The following is a 15968-nucleotide window of genomic DNA, read 5'->3' as shown; positions in this document are numbered from 1 at the left end:
GATAGACATGCTTTGGGGACTTTCCTAATCTCCAGTTTCACAGGTTCATTATTCTCACTTGTACATGATCATGGAATAGAATTCAAATATCCTGTACCTGAATCACCTTTGTAGGCACCAAAGAATTGAGTGATTCTCAACCTGGGGGTCAAACAACCCATTCACAGGGGTCACCTTAGACCAATCAGAAAACACAGGTATTTGCATTATGATTCATAACAGTAGCAAAATTACAGGTATGAAGTAGTAACAAAATAATCTTATGGTTGGGGTCACCACATGAGGAACTGGGTCACAGCATTAGGAAGGTTGAAAACCTCTGCTCTAGTAGGATATGTACAACGAAAAGCTGATTCATAATATAGCTGCCTTCAGACTCCCATTTACAGAGGACAGAACTCCACTCTCTCCTTTATGGTTGTGTTGTTTGTTTTTTAGGACAGGGTATCAATATGTAGTTGAGGTTGGCTTCAAACTCATGATCTTCCTGCCTCAGCCTCCCAAGTGCTGGGATTACAGTTACGTTTCTCTGTGCCCAGGTCTCTATGTCCTGTAATCCTCACACAGCAAACCTATCTATTAGTATGGTTTGAATAGGAAATGTTTCCTTCAGGTTTATGTGTTTGGACACTTAGCCCCTAGCTGGTAGGTGCTATTTGGGGAAACTGTAGCAATTAAGGAGGCAAGGTCTAAGTGGACAGAGTGGGTCTCAGGTCTGTTGTCCCCAGTTTCTTGTCACAGTCTCACCTAGACCTGCCATGCCACAGGCTTCCACCACAGAAGCACCACATGCCTTTCCCACTATGATGGACAGTACCCGCAGGAACCATGAGCCAAAATAATTTTTTCCCTTCTTAAGTTATTTTTATCAGGTATTTTGCCACAGTGATAAGAAAAGAAAGAACACTTAACAAAGACAGGGTGGAAGGGTTAATACTAAAACTAGAAGAAGTAAACAGCAAACATTAGGATTCCATCCACCTCTGTAAATGCCAGCAAGAGCTAATCATTACCTTGCAGGTTTTGTTGTTTGTCGGGAAGAAGGTCATTTCAGTACTGGGGAAGTGAGCCTAGGGCGTCATGCATGTGAGGCAGGCAGGCACTCTATCAGTGCGCTGCAGCCCCAGCCTTTAATCTGTATCTTCAAGGCAGACAGTTGGGATGCCAGGTTTCTTTTAGTAAAATATAGCCAATAGCAAGTGGTGTGCATAAGTATTACTTTTTAATGTATGCGGAGCTTTCCTGGTAGCTGAAGAAATTCCTGTGGCTGATGTGGACTATGACTGTGGTATTCCCCTTACCTCCCTGGGTCTTCAGAATCCAATTTCCACAGGAACCACCTTTACTGCAGTGGTATGAAAAACCTCACTATCCTGTCCATGAACAACTAAGCTGTAAGAACTCCAATCCCTGTCTCCACTTGGTTCCCTACCCTCGGACCTCAAGGCATACCTATAGGTAATCAGTAAGTACTCCTTAGGGATTTGAACTGAAAAAAGCACAAAACAGAGAGCTGCTTTCTCTGGAGAGGCTCAGCATCAGCTTCAGAATCATGCCAAAAGAACTTGGCCTGAGAGTTCTGGTCCATACTAATTCACCATCTCTCTTTCCTTTAAAGAGTCCCACGAGGAAAGAAGGTACAAGCAAGTCGTACAAGGTACGACTCCGTCCCTGGGCAGCATACTCACAGAGACAGACAGACAAAAGCATGTTTGGGTGTCACTCCAAGAGGCGAAGTTAATGAAGTGTGGCTTGACATCAATGAAGTAGTAAAATGACAATAAAAATGCCTCAATGGCACACACACAAATATTACTGAAACTACTGGGCATTAACATTGGCCTCTTAACTACCTTCTTCAAAACATGCTCCTAAGGACTATTCTAAAAGTTCAGAAACAGAACACCTCACAATCCATTCTTGGTATATATTCCACACATTCATATCTTTGAGGATGGAGGGCTACCTGAAAAGAGGATTTGGGAACTAGATATGATGGCTTCCAGCACTTGGAAGGCTGAAGCAGAAGGAACACCACAAAGTCAAGGCCAGCTTGGGCTACAGAGTTCCAAACCAGAGTGAGAACCTGTCTCCAGGGGGGAGGAAGGAAGAGAAAGTGAAAGAGGGGATCCGGATAGCTAGGAAGGCAATATATACATTTTAAACCTTAAAACTGTAACAATAAAACAGGGTCTCACCATGCAGCTCTGGCTCGTCTGGAACTCACAGATCCTCTTGTTTCTACCTCCTGAGTGCTAGGATTAAAGTGTGCATCACCATGTCCTACATTTTCTTAGCATACTGAACCCATAGACACCCATCATATCTTTTGTTTAATTTTTTCTTAATGAAGTATAAGCAACATAATTTCACAGAATCCAGTATAGCTAAAGTTATCACATATATAAAAAATAAAAATAAACAAAACCCATTTTTCCTTACAAAATAGGAGGAGAGAATCATCACACAGATGGCCAAAATGGAGGCTAGTACAACATCTGGGGGTATTTCTGAACCACTTCTTCCAAGAATAGGAGTAAACATCTCAAATACAGCCCAGATGAGATACAGTCCATAAAGATATGGGATAAACATCCCCAAAAGGTAAAGAGCAATAAATCTTCCTTGGGCACCTGGGAAAAGAAAGAAAACAAACCTTTAAGATTCTATAAGATGCAGGGTTCATTTTCAGTGTTCATCTGCTTTGGCATCTGACAGAAACTGAGTCAGATGTGATCTAGTGCAATCAGACATTTTCATCAGGGAGAATAAAATACAAATAATATTAAAGTAATATAATAGCATGTGTTCAGAAACATGAGAATGGAATGGGGTATACAGTATAAGATAAATATTTGCATGGCATGAAAATTTAAATATTTTTGGAAAGCCAATTGGTTAAATAAATAATCTCTAGGAGCCTTGCATTTTTAACACTGTTTTTATCAAAAACCAAAATTACCCTACCGTGCTTGTTGAAGTCCTTGTACACGCAAAGCTTTGTGAGCAAAGGAAATGCTACCCAGACAGCACTCATGAATGCAGAGCAAAATCCTTGGTAAGTGAGAGCAACAAGAAAGGCACAGTGCACAGACAATGCAGTGTCAAAGAACACTTCTCCCAGATACTGGTTGCTGACATTCTGAAAGAAAGAGAAATGCAGTCTTGTTCAGTCATTCATAGAGATCTTTTATTACAATGTCTTCAAGCCAAATGCATCTTATTTTCAGCAGGGTCCACCCTTCAAACTGATGAAGGGAGCACTCACATTGCTATTCCTACCAGATGTGACTGATTGCAGCTGCTGCACAGGACGAGGCAGTTGGACAACACAAGAAGGCAGGCATCACACTGCTCTTCTATCACAAGGCTTGGAAACGCCCCCCAATAAAAAGATTCCTAAAAGCAGCCATCCCATGTGCTTTTTCTGTTTCTGCAACCTCCAAACACTGTTTCAAGCAATCTAGTGGTTCATGCAGGACATTACCAGCTGCTGCAGCATCACAGAACACATACCAAACCACCTCCCCTTCCCAGCGATGGCCACGGTGGACATGTGGCTTTATTTTCCTGTCTTTCCTATTGCTACTCCGCCACCTTTGCCACCCTGCCACCTTCTCTACTCTGGATACTTTCTTACACATCTGAAGTTCCTTTTAGAGACATGGAGTCCAAGGGCACCTTATACTATTTGAGAAGAAAGCTGCCTATGGAAGGTCAAACATTTTAACTTATGCCAAAGTGATTCCAGAAATGCAAACCTTAAATTATAACTACAATGCACAGATACCAAAGAGGGCATGGCAGGTCTATAAGCTTCTTTTTCTATCATCTCATTTCTGTCTTTAGGGACAGCACTTTAAAGTTCACTGACAAACAGGTTTGAGTTGTTAAATACTCAGATGTCCAACCCAGTGTGAAGAGGCGTGGTCTTAAAGGAAAATAATCCTAAGAATTCAACCTGAAGGCTAGATGGGTGATGCACACCTGTGGTCCCAGCACCCCAGAGGCTAAGTCAAACACCCTAAAGTTTGAAGCCTGGGTAGGCTACAGAGCAAGATTCTTACCCAATCTGGGAACGCAGACTCTGCCTCAAAATAGTAATAGCAGCAGTAATTCAGTCTGAAACCGAATGTACTCAAAGAGCTTAGTAAGGAACACTGAAGTTATTGAGCATGTTTTACAGGAAATGCCAAAGCTGAACAAATGAAACAACAGTCTTCGATCTGTTTTCATCCACACCTCTGTTCATCCCTCCCTCATGCTTGTCCTTTTCCAATACAGTTGCCTCAGTTTTCTTACCAAATCACGAAACTACTCGACTCTATCCTGCGAAGAATAGGTTAATGGTGGCCTAACTGATTTTTAGGGCCACGCTCCATTTTCACTCTGACCCACTTTCCGTGTGCTATGGTTTTTATTCCCTTGTCTTCACCACACTAGACTTTTTCTTACTATGGCCCAAATGTGTCTTGCACATTCCCACTTTTGACTGATCACCAGCCTGTTCTCTACCAGACACTTATGCTTCTAAAGCCCCATTCAAATGTCACCATCTTCATCAATAAAGGTTCACTCAATGCAAAACCCATGTCTCTTGCCCCTGCATTCTCAAAGCACTCTACTTCACATGCACAAAAACAAGAATCACTGTAATTCTTACATCTTACCAAATGCAGCTGATTGCAAAGAAAGATATCACATTCTCATGGAGCACTCAGCTAAGAGTCTCTAAAACAATGAGGCACGCTACTCAAAAAGCTGAGGCAGAGGAGCACATGTTCAAGACCTACCTGGGAGAGAGTGTGAGTTCAGGGCCAATCTGAGGAAATTCAGTGAGACCCTGTCTCAAATGCAAAAGCAAAAAAGTGGGGCTTGGGAGATAGTAAAGTGCTTCATATGCAAGGATGGGGACCTGTATTCCAACCCTAGAGCCCACATAAATGAGCCTGGTACAGTGGCACTCGCTGGTAATCCCAGTTTGGGGAGGCAGAGAAATGCAGGTAGGTCCCTGAGAATCAGCCAGCCAACCTAGCCCTATTAAGCAAGCCCCAGGCCAGTGAGAGGCCCAGTATCAAAACAGCAAGGTGCTCCTCTCCCCTTGACTGGTCCAGGCCTGCAGCCATCAAGAATGACACAGCAACAATCCAGACAGGGGAGCTCCTGACTAAGCTACCACAGAAAAAATAACTGATCACTGATGCCCTTCACCCTGGGAAGACAAAGAGTACCAAAGGCAGAAATGTGGGGAACGCTAGACAAAATGTACAAAGCCACACCAGACGACATTCTGGATTTGGATACAGAACCCATTTTGGTGGTGGCAAGACAAACTGACTTTGATATGATTTATGAGTGTTTGGAATATGCAAAGAAGAATGAGCCTAAACACAGACTTGCAAGAAAAAGGCATGGCCCTTATGAGAAGAAAAGACCTCCAGAGAAAGAGCTCTAGAGAACAGCGAAAGGAACACAGGACAGAATGAGGATAGGGACTGCAAAGGCCTGGCTGGTGCTGGCAGAAAGCAGATGGAGTAGAGAATCTGCATTTCTAAGGAGAGGACAAATAAACTAAAAGCTTCTGTGTGAAGGGGACAAAAACAGATGAAGGCTGAAGAGGAACACTTGAGGTTGTCCTGACCTGCACATATGTGTATGCTCACCACACATATACATACACGAACACACGTACATAAACATACACTGAAAAATAATAAAAAGGGGGCCAAGGATATAGATTAGTGCAGAGCACTTGCTCAAGCATGTACAAAGCCCTGGGTTCGATCTCTAGTACTGTCAAAGCAAATGCTTCCCTGAGAAATGAAAACTGAGCACATCATTCTTCCCCTGTGCCTTCAGCACCGTGTATACAATCAGACCACTGAAATCAGTGCGAGTAAGTGGAATTTACTCAGCATTTCCATCCCACAATCATGCAATCAACAATATTCAACCACATTCTGATTCACATAGAGAACCATGCTGAGAACAGGCATGTGATCCTCAGTCTCAGTGTGACTCTTTGGGAAACTGAAGCCACTCTGAGAAAAGTATGGTCTGAGCCATAGTAGATGGCTCACGTCAAAGAATCTTTCTTCAATGGGGCATCCTAACATGAAGGGCTCCTCACATCACATTAAATGACAGATAACAAAGACATCTAGTGAGAGGATGCTGATGATAATCTTCATGCATCCATCCTAATCCATGTCAGGACAAACTGACAAATTGGGGACTTGAAGGGGAGTCTGAAGTTGGCTGTGGTTTGTTCTGTCTCTCTGATCTTTTAGAATTTACCCCAATACTTGGCTATCAGGTTTGTTTTTATTAATAAGACAGTTTAAGATTCGTGTTACATTTGGCATCCAACGTTCATGGTACGAATTCTCGAAAAAGCCACTTGCCTGTGGCCTTGTAGTCCCCAGCTCAGGCCTGAGAACTGGGGGTCAGAGAACAGAACAGCCATTATATTAAACATAGAGGTTAGGCAGTGGTAGCACATACCTTTAATCCTAGCTATCCAGAGGCAGAGATCCATCAGATCTCTGTGAGTTCAAGGCCACACTGGAAACAGCCAGGCATGGTAACACACACCTTTAATCCCAGAACTCGAGATCTCATGTCTTCCTTGGAAAAGACACATGCCTTTAATCCCAGGAAATAATGGCAGGAAGCAGAAAAGTATATAAGGCATGAGGACCAGGAACTAGAAGCTTTTAAGCTTTCAGGCTTTTAGCAGCAGTTCAGCTGAGATCCATTCGGGTGAGGACTCAGAAGCTTTCAGTCCGAGGAAACAGGATCAGCTGAGGAATTGGAGAGGTGAGGTTGGCTGGGGCTTATCTGTCTCTCTGATCTTTTAGCATTCACCCCAATATCTGGCTCCCAAGTGTGTTTTTATTAATAAGGCCATTTAAGATTCATGTTACAGGTATCCATGGACTGTCCTGAAAACAAAGAGCTAAGATGTCCCCCTTCAGTTACATTAGAAAATTAAACTAGCCGGGCGGTGGTGGCGCACGCCTTTAATCCCAGCACTCGGGAGGCAGAGCCAGGCGGATCTCTGTGAGTTCGAGGCCAGCCTGGTCTACCAAAAACCAAAAAAAAAAAAAAAAAAAAAAAAAAGAAAATTAAACTATTACTTTCTCACTGTAGTTCATTTTTGGCCTATTATTTCATAACCATAATCCCTAATTTTTGCCAAACAGTTTTACACAATTAAAATCATAACAATATGAGAATATTCTCTAAAAATCAGTATGAATTATATAAAACCGTATTTCTCTTCTCATTCCTAATAATGAGGATTTTGTTTTGTTTTGTTGGTGCTTTTTTGGGGGGCAGGGGGTCTAGACAAGGTTTCTCTGTGTAGCTCTGGCTGTCCTGGAACTCACTCCATAGACCAGGCTGGCCTCGAACTCAGAGATCCACCTGCCTCTGCCTCCTAAGTGCTGGGATTAAAGGCATGTGCCACTACCACCCAGCTCTAATAATGTGTCATTAACCTTGATACTAAGACCATACTTTGCCAAAACTTAGATCTTCAGATGTGAGTATAAATGCTATGTAACTCCAGAAACGACCAAAGTAAAAAGGGACCACTGCTGGGACGTGTCGGGTGAGGGCAGAGGAGAATGGAAAGGGGAATAGCAGGGTACAAGTTATCTGACCAGGGAAATGGAAACGGGGGGACTCTAGTTGGGGACAGGGAGGGAGATAAATAGAGGAGGAGGAGGGTAAAATAACAGTAAGGATGTCTGAAAAAGTTTTATGGAATCATACTACAAACTACTATCTACCTTGTATATAAAATATACATATATAGTTTAATGGAAATTTTCATATAGGCTGACAGTGCTCCCTCCAAGAGCCAAAGACCATCTAACAAAAACCTTAACACCAGGCTTAAGAAGCCCTCTTTTGAGTTTTTGGTCAGAGCTGCCCAAGAGAGTCCCAAAACATTACAGACTATTGTTATTGCCCTTGGTTGCCCCACACAGGTGGAAGGGAAGTCCCTATTGCTCAAGACACCATGTACAGACACAGAACCCATAGGCCTGTAAGCTTCCAGCTTCCAGTTCCACTGACCTGAAAGCCTTCTTTCTCCCTGACCACCTTCTCCCTTCTTCCTTCCAAAGGAGGGAAGCAGCCAACAGTCCTGCCTACCCAGCTGTGAGGCCTGTGGAGCAAAGTGACCAGCATGGATGGTACTAAGGAAGCCCTCAGGGCACAGCAGTGACACACAGAGCTTGGTGGCGACCAAGCTCTAATTGGACTCAGACCTACTCAGAGAGAAATCACGCCGGGTACTGGAAACCTAGCCAACTACCCAGGGCTGGTGAAGTCATGGATCTTGGAGACCTACAACCACTGTTTTATCAAACCAGCATAATCCCTAACTACATTCTAAATGTCCTTATACCCACATATAAGTGTGGTCCTCACCCTACAGCAAAGAAACTTTGCAACAGATGGAGACCATGAGAGAAAATCACAACCAATCCAAATGTAAAGTTGTGAAGCCCAGTCCCAGTGGATACATGTACAAACAACTCTAGACCCAAAGGCTCAGGGAACATTTCAGAAGTGGGGGCACAAAGACTGTAAGAGCCAGAGGATCAGGGAGTTTGCTATGAGGCTATGTCTCCAGTAATGTCAGAAGCTACATACAGAGTCTCACCAACGTGACTGTCTAAACATGAGCTGCACAGTGACAATAACAGTAGACTTGGTAAAGTAGATGGGGAAGCCCACGAGGCCTCAACCCTACACAGAGAATGATAGGCACTGAGGAATGTTGGGAGAAAAATAGTCTTTTAGGGAAGAGCACAATTAGCTATCCAATACTAATGGCCAACTCTATAAAAACATATGTGAGTAACAGTGCATAGACTAAACAAAAGGATATATTATGAACATATACTTACATGCACGTAACAACAACTAATGAAAACAGAGGCCATGAATTTGAAAGAGAAGGAAGGGGTATATGGGAGGGATTAGAAGGTAGAAAGGGAAGGGGAAAATGATATAATCTCAAAAAGTAAGGAAAACCACTGAGAAAATTTTAAATGCATTGTTCTTTTAGGGAAGTGCTCGCTGTGTCAAGTTGTGCCGAAGTACACAATGGCCTGAATACAGACGATGCAGCAGACTTCAGCCTTACAGTCCAGAGGAGAATGGTGAGAGTCACACAGGGATGACTGAGTGGACCAGTATGGGCTGGTGAATGGAAACGCAGCTACAGAAACAACAGCGGATGCAGAGAGCCACACAAGCCTCACCATCACCACCACTCTAAACACTGTGGAAAACACAGCTTTGTAACTCACTTGAATTCTGCATCCCAATTCTGAGAATAAGAAAACGCCAGGAAATTAACACCATGGCAGCATTTTCTATAACAATGCTGAACAATTTCTAATAGTTCTAAAAGACCAGGCACAGTAAATTTCACTTCTGTGTCTTCTATTCTTGAAAGCAGCAAAAAGAAAAGAACAAACGCATCACCACTTACCACATAATAAAACCGTTTTGCAAGCGTGTGTATGAGTATGATTTTGGCCACGGTTGCCGTTCCATACAGGCAGACAGCCACATAGAAGTGGTTGTACCACGAGAGAGACTGTCCGATGAGGGAGACGAACACTGCTATGATGAGAACAGTGACAAGGCTGGTGAACCAGCTAATGAAAGTGATGGCAAGTCCGCACAGGAAGTCTCTCGTGTAGTCAGCATCTACGCAGGAGAAAACAGAGCTAATGTCACCAGCTTCATCAACTCAATTCCACAACCAGCTCGTGCTAAAGGGGCGAACAGGAAAGCAAAACATTCACTACTGTAAGTGAAAATATTGAAATGTCCTGGTGTAGAGAACTGTCAAACCCAAGAATGGATAGGAGTAAAGGAAGCAGTCAAGGAACACAGAGAGTCCAAGGATATTAACTCGTAAGAGTGATTCTGACAGCCTCCTTACCAGGGAAAGAGGAGGGAATCATCGTTTTGGGGATGCTTTGTTTATCCAAATATTAGCAAGGATTTTTAAAAGGCAAAGTTCCACATAAACTCTTGCTAAAAGACAGTAAGCAGAACAGGGCTGGCAGGATGGTTCAGCAGGCACGTACACTGGCCATATAAGCTGAACAGCCTGCGTGCAATTCCCTGACCCCACAGAACTGAAGCCCACAAGCTGTCCACTGACATATGCACCGTGGACACTACCATCCCCACATGCACGAATAGATGAGTAAATGGAAAAAATGTTTTAAAAGATGCTAACATTGGAAAACAATGACAGGGAAAATAACGGCGATAAAGAATTATTGCTAAAAACTTACCTTGAATAACATACAACAATTTAGACTCTGAAACATTTTGAACAGAAATGATTCAGGTAGAAGGAAACAGTTTAGCCAGAAGCAATGCATCCATCTTCTGGACTGTGATGATGGCCTGTAGTGTAGACTTACCAGGACCTTTCACTAACATTCAATCTACAGGGCCAGCAGAATAGCTCAGCAGGCCACCTTAGTGTGACCCCTAGGACCCACATGGTGGAAGGAGAGAGTCAATTCCCACAAGCTGCCCTGATTTCCATACTTGTGCCTGTGCCCACACCCACACACAAAAAAAATACATAAATATGTTTAAAAAATAAAAAGGGAACTTCTACAAACCTTTTATTTCTTTTTGGTTGTATGAAATTTTACTTTTAACATGGGTTATAGAGTTGAAAATAGTATAAAATATTACTGAATTTCAAGAAATATTAAAATTTATTACTAATAAGTAGGGAAAGCATTCTAACAGTTTCTATTTTTTCCTGAGAGGTACACATGCACACCTCTTTTTGTATCATTTACAATACTGAAGTTCTGTTTCAGTATTACTAGAAATTTATATCATAACAAAAGACTAACAACTCTGAGAGTCATGGGTGACAGACAGGCCAAGGAACACAGGGTATCTACCCACAGATCCCCGCACAGCACAGGATATCTACCCACAGATCCCCGCATGGCACAGGGTATCTACCCACAGATCCCCACACGGCACAGGGTATCTACCTACAGATCCCCGCACGGCACAGGGTATCTACCTACAGATCCCCGCACGGCACAGGATATCTACCCACAGATCCCCGCACGGCACAGAGTATCTACCTACAGATCCCCGCATGGCACAGGGTTATCTACCTACAGATCCCCGCACGGCACAGGGTATCTACCTACAGACCCCCGCACGGCACAGGGTATCTACCTACAGACCCCCACACGGCACAGGGTATCTACCTACAGATCCCCGCATGGCACAGGATATCTACCCACAGATCCCCGCATGGCACAGGGTTATCTACCTACAGATCCCCACACGGCACAGGGTATCTACCCACAGATTCCCCACACGGCACAGGGTATCTACCTACAGATCCCCGCACGGCACAGGATATCTACCCACAGATCCCCACACGGCACAGGGTTATCTACCCATAGATCCCCACACGGCACAGGGTTATCTACCCACAGATCCCTGCACAGCACAGGGTATTTACCCACAGATCCCTGCACAGCACAGGGTATCTACCCACAGATCCCTGCACAGCACAGGGTATCTACCCACAGATCCCTGCACAGCACAGAGTTCTACCCACAGACCCCCGCACGGCATGGGTATTGCACTGTGTAACAGGTCTTTGGCCTTATTTGGCTCTGCCTTTCATTAGTTTGGCTAAGGCAGACAAATCAGCTAATTTTACCCATTTCAGGGTGAGTGAATAAAAATGGTTGACTTCACCAACCCTGAAAGTATAATGAGCATACCAATTCAATACTTATCTAGGAATTTTTAAAAATATAAATCAAGCACTATTCCCCTAAGATGCTGTGCTTCCTGGGAAGAAACAAAAACAATAGCTGAAATCTCTCCAGCAAATCCCACCCCCGTTCCAGTCTCCACACCTTAGAGGGAAATACTTACTCCTGTGTCTGGGCTGCAGCAGTTTTGTCCCCAGGTACAGAACAACAGCCATGACCACCATGTAGTTTATTATTGCGCCAACACGAGAAGGGTACGCGATGACAAGCAGGCCGAACACGTCAAAGAAGACCATGTTTCCATGCCGATACTCAGACGAAGACGCCAGCATGTCGGATGTAGCTAGGTATTTAAGAACTGCTAAAATGTTGTCACCTTTTAGTAACAAAGATAAGAAGGTCTAGTAAACGAGTGGATGGTGACTTGCATACAGCCATGTAAGGCAGAAACAGATCAGGCACAATGGGAAATACAAGTGCCTGGGAAGAATGTGAGCAGGCACCCTTCCTACCATGCACTGCTCTCCCCGCTTCTTACCAAATTTCCTGGGTAAGGCCCTGCTCCTGCTCTTCTTCCTCTCCACTTAGAGCTCAGCCCTGGCCCTCTGTTAGAGCTATTCCCTAAGATGACTGAACAATGCCAAAGCTCCGCTCAGGCCTTCCTTGGGGGATACACTGTAGCCTCGGGAGACCCAGTTCTAAAGGCCAGAATTCTGGGGTGAGATAGAAAAAAGCCTCTTGAGAAGCTGGTCGGCACAGAACAAGTTGTTAAAGCATGTTAAGAAGTATTAGGAAGGGGAAGCAAGGCAGAATGATTGTGAATTCAAGGCCAGCCTAGGTCACACAGCAAGTTAAAAGCTAGCCCGAGCTACACAGCAAGACCTTCTCTTAAACAAAAATAAGCCAAAACCAGTTTTTTCTAAAAAGGGCTGGAGAGGTGGTTCTGGGACCAGTGAAACGGTGTTTTCCTAGAATGCATGCACAAGGCCTGGGTTTGGTCCCCAGGACTTCAGGGTGACAAACCAGAACAATAACAGTAAAAAGCACATGTAGTCAGAGCGCAGAAGGATGACAACTTCCAGGCCAGCCTGGCCTACACAGAGAAATCCTACCTCAAAACAATAACAACAAAAAAAATTAAAAATTTAAAACCTTAAAAGGTGAGCCAGGTGTGGTAATGTATGCCTGTGATCCCAGCATCTAGAAGCAGAGGCCAGAAGCTGACAAGTCCTAAGCAGTTGGGCTACACAGTAAGTAATAATGATAGGACCTAGCTAAAAAAGAGCCTGTCCAGATTGACAGAACTACGTCCATGAAGAGGGAAAGTTTCTTTCTCTCTCTCCCTCTTCCTCTCCCTCCCCCTCCCTTCCTCTCCCTCTCCCTCCCTCTCTCTCTCTCCCTCTCCCTCCCTTCCTCTCCCTCTCCACTCCCCCTCTCTTCCTCTCCCTCTCCCTCTCCCCCAGCACCCCTCCCTTTGTTCCTATCTTCATCTTCTGTCAACACCAGTCAAGGCTCTTCTTATCTATCCGCTGAAATGACCGACAGAATGCGAACTCCTCACCCTCTGCCCCATACTGCATTGCCAGACCTATAACACCTAAAATCACCTTAATGAGTTCACTTATAGACTCAGACCTGCAAGGATTCCTTATTCCTTTAGCTTATTTCTGAATTTAAAAACTTTGAACTCACACTCTTACTTATTGGGGTGCTGCACCCCCTGCACATATCTAGAGGTCAGAGGGACACTTTCCCGAGCTGGTTCTCCTCTTCCACCAGGTGAGTCTCAGGAATCAAACTCAGCTTGTCAGGTTGGACAGCAGGTGCCTGTATCTGCTGAGCTAGCTTATCAACCATTTTTTTTTTTAATGCCAGGGTTGGAATCTAGGGCCTCGCACATGTTAGGCAGCACTCTACCACTGAATCCTTGATGTTTTTTAAGTCATCTATAATTCCCTTCCCCTATATACTTCAACCTTATCTTCTACTTCTGAAAATATTTCATTCTAGTCTAAGAGCCTTCCACACCCACGCCCCACCCCCGTTTCTTCCTTCCCCATGCTGTGCTCTTACTTAAAAGGTCATCTTCTCTCCACAGGCCAAATCCCCTGTCAACTCTTTAAGGCTCAGGTTTGCCTCCCTAACGCCTCTAGATCTTTGGGAAGAACCGTTAACACTGCACTGGGTAAGTGCCTCATCTGTCCTCTGTGCACCCTGGCATGGGCCCCTTTATCATTCTCTACTCTCAGCTGGTGCCACAGACCCATGTCTTGATGCTACCTCCAATTCACAGCTCTCACTTCAGCTGCATTCTTTACTACTCAACAACCCTACAGGCCTGGGACCACCTCTTTCAAACCCTCACGGTCAAGCAGCATCCTTACCACAGCCCTGAGTCACTCCTTTCTGAGTAATCACAGTGACTTTCTAAGTTTTTAATTGCTAAGTCAGACAGTAAAGACTAAAATTCAAGCCCTAATCTTCCCAACTCCAAATCTAACTCATTCAACCACACAGGCTATAGAATGTACTTTCTAGCTATTCCATCACTGTATGTCAAAAGCCAAACCTGTTAATACCAACCTGCTCTCTGAATGGAATCTATGAGAATTCTGTCCGCTGTGTCGTACTTGGTGTGATATATGTAGCCATTCTCAATAAAAGCTAAGTCTATTCCTAAGACAAACAATGGAAAAAGTCATCTTACTTTAAAGATCACACTTGTGTTAGGCCTGTTTAACATATTAAATTCTAAAAGACCAAATGGCAAAGCAGGAGGTTAACTGTCTGTCATATTCATGATGTCATAAACCCTTTTCTGTTCTTACAAAATCTGTAACTATGGTCTATAATTTAAAACATAATAATTAAAGAAGCATTTTAAGTCACACATTAGGGAAGAAAGTTTGGGGAATAGAATTCAGGCAGTTAAGAGCAAGATTTACAGTTCAAATAAACTATATAAGTCACCAAAGGAGTTGGAAAGGTAAGACAAGAGGGTGGGAGTCCAAGACCCTGAGGATCTTTGGCATCTCTGGGGATGAAGTGCTAACCTGTTCTCTCCATCTCCCACACTGTGGTACACACCAGCCTACAGGCAGCATTTCAGTTACTATGGGTTTTTGAAAGAGAGCATCAAGAACTCTACTCTGGTGAGTCAGAAGATAAAGCTTTCACATACAGTGTCCTCTCAGAAGCTATTCCAGTGTTCAAGAAGTAAAGTTTGCTTTTGATACAACAGGCCTGGGACTGCTGACAGAATACCTGGAATGTTTCCAAAATCCCTATAGATTCGGAAGTCAGTATCGGAAGGAATGATTCCACTCTGAAAAACCTCCTGAGCCACCACAGAAGCAAATGGGTGTTTGGCTGCTGAAACATAAGCCTGGACCAACCAAGGGTTTTCAGGGCCTGAAATGAAAGGAGACAACACAATACAAGGTTAATCAGAAAGCTCTGTTCAACATACCCACACTTGGCTGGCGGCACAGAGGAAATGTGAGCGACAGCTAATTGATGAGTATGGGGATTCTTTCAGGAGTGAGGAGAAATGTTCTAGGAGCTGGAGAGATTGCTCAGTGGTTAGAGATTTGCTGCTCATGAGGACAAGAGTTCAGTTCCCAACACCCATGTCAAGGGGCCCACAAACACTTGGAACTCCAGCTCCAAGGGATCCTATGACCTCTTTGGACCTTTTTTGGGTGACTGCACAGAGAATGCACACACATTCACAGGCATGAATGAGTACACACACATAAATAAACCTTTCCTTAAAATGCTCTAGAATTATGATAGTGGTACACAACCATGTAGAAACACCTAAAAAGAAAGCCACTGAATTTTACCATTTAAGTTGGTGAACTATAGAACATTTAAATTGTATCTTGATATATATTAAGGCATGATTTAAATATATATATATATATATCCTAAAGAAGGATACAGTTACAAAATATTATCACATTTTTAAGGAAATAATTGTTGTGAAATGGCGCTCAAGAGGCCTTGGTGAGTTTGAGCCAAGGAGACACGCCATGGTGGCAGCGGTCAAGGGGACATGGCATCCACGTGGAAAGTTTTATTGGGGGAAGAGAGCAGGGAAGGGAGGGAGAGAGGGAGGGAGGGGGGGGGATGGAGAAGGGAGGTGTACACCTCATG

At 43.8% G+C, this 15968-nt stretch overlaps 1 protein-coding gene across 3 annotated transcripts in view; it reads right to left on the bottom strand.

Annotated features, from left to right (window-relative positions):
* Ermp1 (endoplasmic reticulum metallopeptidase 1) overlaps positions 1–15968 on the bottom strand; it is a 56839-nt gene that overhangs the window by 27557 nt on the left and 13314 nt on the right. For all 3 annotated transcript variants that reach the window (XR_009378542.1, XM_059259169.1, XM_059259158.1), the window contains exons 5-10: positions 15075–15221; positions 14394–14486; positions 11974–12186; positions 9515–9735; positions 2968–3142; positions 2443–2633 (exon numbers count right to left, since the gene is read on the bottom strand). Coding sequence is in view for 2 of the 3 variants with exons in the window: in XM_059259169.1 (XP_059115152.1) it covers positions 2443–2633; positions 2968–3142; positions 9515–9735; positions 11974–12186; positions 14394–14486; positions 15075–15221 (1040 nt within the window). In the remaining variant the exon portion in view is untranslated. The remainder of the gene's footprint in view (positions 1–2442; positions 2634–2967; positions 3143–9514; positions 9736–11973; positions 12187–14393; positions 14487–15074; positions 15222–15968) is intronic.

The sequence above is a fragment of the Peromyscus eremicus genome, chromosome 1 (genome assembly GCF_949786415.1).
Source record: "Peromyscus eremicus chromosome 1, PerEre_H2_v1, whole genome shotgun sequence".
Lineage (NCBI taxonomy): Eukaryota > Metazoa > Chordata > Mammalia > Rodentia > Cricetidae > Peromyscus > Peromyscus eremicus.
Note: the sequence above shows the minus strand (reverse complement) of the source record. Positions and strands in the feature narration are given on the sequence as shown.